Below are 6,415 nucleotides of genomic sequence, written 5' to 3'. Positions count from 1 at the left end.
ATGCCTGGAGATCACAATGAGATGTAACTGTTGCTGAGCAGGTTGTCCTGTAAGGGAAGGTATTAAAATTGTAACCACCCCTGCTTTTTTAAGCAGCGAATACAAACAACTGAAGCCTAAATAACACGATCAACCTGAGAGGAAAACTGCAATGGGCACTTTAATAAAGGTCTCTTCCTTGAGTGGGGAAAGAGAAGGAACCACCCCATCTTCCTCAATGTTGAGTATTACTACTTTGCCTACAAAATTAATATTACAAACAGTACACCATGCTAATGTATCCTGCATGTAATTGGCAGCTCACTTCAAGATGTGTCTTGAAATCTTGCAAGGCATAAATAAATGAAACATGAACTGGTTAGAGTGATATGCAAGTAAATTCTCTTACTTCAAGCATCATGGGTTCACAAACGGTTTTTTTAAATTTGTCTTTGTTCTTTCTGAGCCACATCAGAGCAGAGTGTGTGTCTCGGAATCTCCCTTTAAGATTCTCTTCCTTCATATTCATTATATTATTAAGTCGTCCAAGGCGATCAATTATTCCTGTAATTTAAGGCAGTTTCTTAAACAGGGCCCATAGCAAGCACACATAACTAGCATTTTCCAATACTTATTAGAAAATGATACTCCAGCAATAGGGTTGTCAGGACATTATATAAGAATTAAGAGTTTCACTTCCCACAATCAAGATGCTGTTAGTATTCTAAAGAAAACCTAAGAACTATTATAGCTTAAAATCTAAAATAAATTCAAGACTTACCCAAAGGATAACAAAATGTGGTAGTGCAGTAAAAAAACCCCAGGAATTTAGTCCTAAAAATACCTTTCTTCACAACTTGTTCTATTTTATTTAAAACCAAAATGCCCCAAGACTGAAGAAGCAGTGGGACTAGCAACATGAAACCTCTGAGTGTTACTTTGTGCTTGCAGAAAACAAAATCTGTGACAACAGAATGTGTGTGAAAGCATTTGCTATTCAGGAGAAACAGATCAAATGCTTTCTGTGCTTCTCAAGGTAAACTATATGTGTCCTTCCCTAGGTCACGTTGTCTTTCTATAACTCAGTTTCTTCTTGGATTCTAAGTTAAGTGCCAGAAGGAGAGGTATGTGCCAAGGTACTACACTCAGTGAGGAATATATACAACACCCTCTTCCCGCAAAGCTGCAATTTTTGAATTTTGTTTCTGAGGAAACTGTCAACTGTAAATCCTAGGCTAGTATAAAGGAGTTTACTAGAATTAAAGTGAGCTCAAGTTCATCTAGAAAGGACAAAGGCAGCATCAGTAGCTAATACACTGACAATGATTTAAACACTGCATCTTCAAAACAAACTGCTGTTTGCTTCAGGTTTGGTTTTTTGCATCCTGCTAACGGTACAAACCTTCATTTTAGTAACAGAAAAAAACCACAGACTGGCAAAGTAGCCTCCTTACCCAGAGGATCAGAGGAAACTTATTTTTTGGAAGGATAGTTTTAAGGTAAATTTCCATTTTTTAATCTTCTTGTTCTTCCTATTTTGAAAGTGGCTTTTGTTACTTTTAATAAAACTGGTAACAGACAAAAGGACTGCTATACATGGAAGATACAACTATAAGGCTTGAGGGAAATGTCTCAAATTATTTCACTACGGCAGGACATCAAGTAGATTCTGTATGAACAGCCATTTAAAAAAAAGAGGCAAAAAAGCAACATACAAAACCCCAAGTCACTTACTTTCCTTCTCCCTCTCTTGGTTCATTTTCTCTGTGGTTAGATCACTGATATCACTATCAATATTTGCTCTTTCTTCTTCTAATTTTTTCAGCTGATTATTAATAGCATCAGTTTGTGGCTGAAGATTTTCACAGGCTGCCATTGAATTGAGCTCATTCTTCCAGTCCTCTATCATCTTGTGAGTGTTGCGTATTTTCCTCCGTCTGTCCAATTCTTCATCTTTTTTCATTCGCAAAGCTTGATGAATTTCTTCAATCTAAGAATTTTGAGTATTTCTAACATTAATGGAGTTTAATATACAAAACCTACTACCAATAACTAGGATACCTGTGTAACTACTATTAAATGCTGACGTAACCATGCTCTAAAACCGTAAGAGCCTGTAGAGTTCCAATAGCGCTTATGACAGCTGAAGAACTGACAAGATTTTCTCAGGATTTAGAAACACTTAAGCGCAAATACAATCAATCCTTTAAATCAAATTTTGAAGTTTCTTCGCTTTTACAAAAGCAGATCTTAAAGCTTAAGATCTTCCTTAACACATCTGAAAGTTAGTCTAAGACTGCATAAAACCGATGGCACAAACACAATGGACAACATTGACTCTGAACCCGTATGCATTTAATTTATGCATTTCTTGACTGAGTGCTCGGATGAAGGTCTGTAACTGTTCTACAACGTATCTTTGGGTTTTTTTTAAATGATGGATGTATGCACTTAACACAAGCAATAACCCTAGCCTATCGCATAGAATAATTGAGGGCATGTTTAATGCCTAGTGCATTTAGTTCTACAGAGGCTGCAATTCCTCAAGGAAGGCCTGTAATATACAGTATATATACGCATCCTCTCTATTCCTAAGCTTGCTGCATCAAGGTAACTGATTTTATTTAGCACACACCTGTCCCTTAATAACACCTGTTTGACTAACAGGCATTTTAAAGGTTTCTTTGGGTACTGGAGGGAGGGAAGTGTGCAAGCACTTGCAACCTCTTCAGAGAAATTTCCCTCTCCGCTAACAGAATGCACAAAACATATAGGCGTTTTATTGCAGAATTTCAGAAATAGCATTTCACCTGAATGCAGCATATGCTATAGCTAGTACTGAATTAATACATTAGCAAAAGAACACAAAAAGAAGTCACAAATATAAAAACTTACTTGTTTATCTTTCATCTCCAAAGCGTCTTGCTTCTGTTTACATTCTTGAGAAATGTCTTTGATTTCAGCAGCCTGCATACGGTAAGATATTAAAACTAGTCATATATTCAGTTATTTTTGAAAAAAGCATGTATATGTATAAACAACATTCTGTATATACATAGCTAAGCATTTACTCCACATTTTATTATTGACGAAGTCATACTCACCAGTTTGTTATTGTATTGTAATATGTATAGTTTCAGCAATTCGTGAAGCACTAAGTAACAGCATATAAAATGTTCACAGCTGTTCAGCTACAGATCACAAATTCAGGCATGACAGATAGAGGAAGTCTCCTAACCTAATCTAAAATTAAACTAACTACATCCTTGGGGTCAATAAAAATGTTATATTAGGAGTCTTACACTTAGAAAATGTTCTTGCCTCTTCTTCCAAACCAGCTTTACCAAGAAAAGCTTATACTTGGAGCAAGAAAGGCTTAAGTTGCTAGGCACAGAACAGCCAAAAGAGAATTGTCAAAGTCATCCTACCTCTGAAATGCACTGTGCTAAAACTATATCTGAGCTTGGTAACTTGGCTCACGTGTAGGTACCCATGTCTCTACTTTCTCCATCCTTCTCAGCTTCTGTAGAGCTGAGAACACGGTAAGTGCAAAGGGAATTCTGGGCATCACCCGGTCCAATCCCTTTCTCAAAGCAGGTCTTATCAGGTCCAGGCACTTGTACAGCTGAATCCTAAACATAACGGAATTGTACTGTGCTTTCTCTACTAGCTTAATTCCTTCTTCCCTGAACCCTCAAGGCCAAAACCAGTGCAAGCAGAATACTAGAACGCTGTAAAAGGATGGAAGGATTGTAAGCAAATTCCAGTGCAGACATGGAAACAAGTATAGCATTTTCGCTGGAAGAAATGTCACCCTACAAACTGAGTCACACTGAAAACGTTAAGATATACCAGAAACGGAGAAATAAAACTATGTAGAATCTTTTCCCTTCCACAACCTGAAAGGTGCACAAAAATTTAAGATCCAACCCTACAGCTGTTTGCATGAAGAGAGCACAGAGCAATGCATCTTGGTCTGGCAGCTGACTGCTGTGCAGTACTGATTTTGTGATGCTCTCTCCAAAGACCTCAGGCAAGGACTGTGAAGATGAAGCTCTCTCCCAGGAAACTAATGCAAAATATTCACGAAACAATTCTGAATGCTGTTCAAAATAAAGTCACTACTAAGGAACTGGAATTCAATTACTTCAGTTATAATTAATTTTCAGGTATTACATATTTATATATACTTACCTTACAGAACAGATTAACAACTGTAATTGTCTTTATGGTTTTCATGGTACAACCACAACACACTGCTCTATAGTCAAGCATTGCTAAAAAAATTGCATAGTTCACTCTGTTCAAATGCCTTTGAATAGCAGAAGCTATTCTAGGCCCCTCACACAATTTTATCAGCCTCTTCCCACAAAATGGACTGAATTCTTTTTTTTTTTCAGAATCTACACATCCTACACACCCAAAGCACAAAATTTTACTCAGAATACTTAGTCTAACCAAATCCTTAAAAGGGTTTTTACACAGAGACAACAGAAATAGTCATGCAGCGTCTCGACACATTAACTTCTTCCCAGATTTAGCTCTTGCCTTTTACTTTCAGTCCAGCTCCTTCCAGGCAAAATCTGTAACACCATGCCTGGCTTTTTGCCCACAAAGTGCAAGAAAGACATAAGGAAGAGGTGGTTTGTCTCTGCACTCACATATATCCTTAAGCCAAGAGCAAGATCTCAAGAAGCAGTCAGGATTACAGTCATCTGATAATGGATGTAAGCCGGGACCAAAGGGCCTGAAGACAATTATGTTCCCTACAGGTCTGCGTGTTCAAAATACAGAGGACTTAAACTGTTAAACTGCCTTCTTAGCGCCAAATTCAAATTTGGCTTGGGAAAAAAGCCCCAACTTTCAGGCCAAAAGTAGAGTTACACTTCTAATAATAAAAGCATTTATTAATCAACTCCTTCTGGCATACAGCATAATTTTAGCTGTGAAATGCTCACCGAATGCTTGCATCTACAGAGATAAATTTCTAAGTTATGATACTTTCAAGCAGTATTGTCCCAGTTTAGGAAAAAAACCCAGTTTTTCCTGTCTGGATGGTTTGTTTAAAAATGACAATTGTGATGTATTCCTCCCATTTACGTCTGCACACCTCATCTGATTTCACCAGCTGTGCAAACTTCTGTGGGCTTCCTGACCCTTTAAAAAGCCGTGCACCAGAGCTGGCTAGAGTCTTGCACTTTTGGCTCAGGGACGTCCAGGAACCGGTGCCATACTCCTGCACACACAGGACGGACCCTTTGCCACTGACCCCGTGCCGCAAGGAATGGCTGAATCTCTGCTGCTTCCCTGCTGCCGCCGCTGTTCCTGCCACCAGCGTGCTCTGGAGCTGCTGTTCCTCCGCTGGCCTTTCTTTAGCACCCACGACCTAATCGGCTTGGCTTGGCGCAGCGCGGCTCCTGCTTCCACGTGGCGGCGCAGCGTTCATTTCAGCTGCCGCAGCTTTGCTCTGCTCTCGTGAAACTGCCGACCACAGCACCCACGACCTAATCGTCTTGGCTTGGCGCAGCGCGGCTCCTGCTTCCACGTGGCGGCGCAGCGTTCATTTCAGCTGCCGCAGCTTTGCTCTGCTCTCGTGAAACTGCCGACCACGTGGACACGGCCATTTTGGAAACTGCTCAGTGTTATTTTTCCTTTTGCTTTTGTTCTCTCAACCGCATCTAACCTCGTTTTCCAATCCCATATAAACCTGTTAATATTTCATTTGTTTTTCTGTATATAATATTACACTTGGTTTTGTTTCCCAGACTTAAGAGGTCTCACAATTTTTTCTTTCTTTCTTATCTGTGCTTTTAACCCTTTCTCTCTTTGAGCAGGAGAGAGGTTTTGGAGAGAGGAAAGAACACGTCCCCATGATTGGCACACCTCGGCCAACCGGTGACAAGCACCTACAAAAAAGTGAAGCACTAATGAAGAAGTTCCAATTTAAAAGCTTTAAGGTTTTGCCTTAGGTCAAAAATCTCTCCTGACACTGCAAGCAGCACTAATTCTTTGTTAAAAGAACTTCATTTTCACAGCCCAACTAATGCGCTAGGAAAATGGATTTCAAAACCCAAAGAAGAGCTACTGTCACAAATGTTCAAGAAGTAGCAATACACCTCTAACATCTTGTTAACTCGCCTGATGACATACGAACTATTCATGCCTTAACCTGGTATATAACATATTCTCCTAAGCCATTTCCCACAACAGACTGTGGGCTTTTTCAAGATGGAATATTAATCATTCAAATTAGACCTAGCTATATCATTTAACCTCAGAACAAATCTCAGGTCTGGTAATGTCATACTGTAATATTATATATAACATAATATTAGCTGATTACAATCAAAGTAATGGTAAATAATCAGTGGAAAGCAGTATCAGAATATCTCAGCAGTCTTCTGTAAATTATTTATCTCAAACTCAGCATCTTTCC

General features: G+C 39.0%; 1 protein-coding gene across 1 annotated transcript in view; it reads right to left on the bottom strand.

Moving 5' to 3' along the window:
* The window catches only part of SMC5 (structural maintenance of chromosomes 5), a gene marked incomplete at both ends in the record, with an annotated part of 30,369 nt that overhangs the window by 5,400 nt on the left and 18,554 nt on the right, over positions 1 to 6,415 (bottom strand). Inside the window, 3 exons of the mRNA XM_010135015.1 lie at positions 389 to 543; positions 1,714 to 1,969; positions 2,875 to 2,946. Of these exons, the coding sequence (XP_010133317.1) occupies positions 389 to 543; positions 1,714 to 1,969; positions 2,875 to 2,946 (483 nt within the window). The remainder of the gene's footprint in view (positions 1 to 388; positions 544 to 1,713; positions 1,970 to 2,874; positions 2,947 to 6,415) is intronic.

This window comes from Buceros rhinoceros, unplaced genomic scaffold, assembly GCF_000710305.1.
Source record: "Buceros rhinoceros silvestris isolate BGI_N320 unplaced genomic scaffold, ASM71030v1 scaffold11804, whole genome shotgun sequence".
NCBI classification, from domain to species: domain Eukaryota; kingdom Metazoa; phylum Chordata; class Aves; order Bucerotiformes; family Bucerotidae; genus Buceros; species Buceros rhinoceros.
Note: the sequence above shows the minus strand (reverse complement) of the source record. Positions and strands in the feature narration are given on the sequence as shown.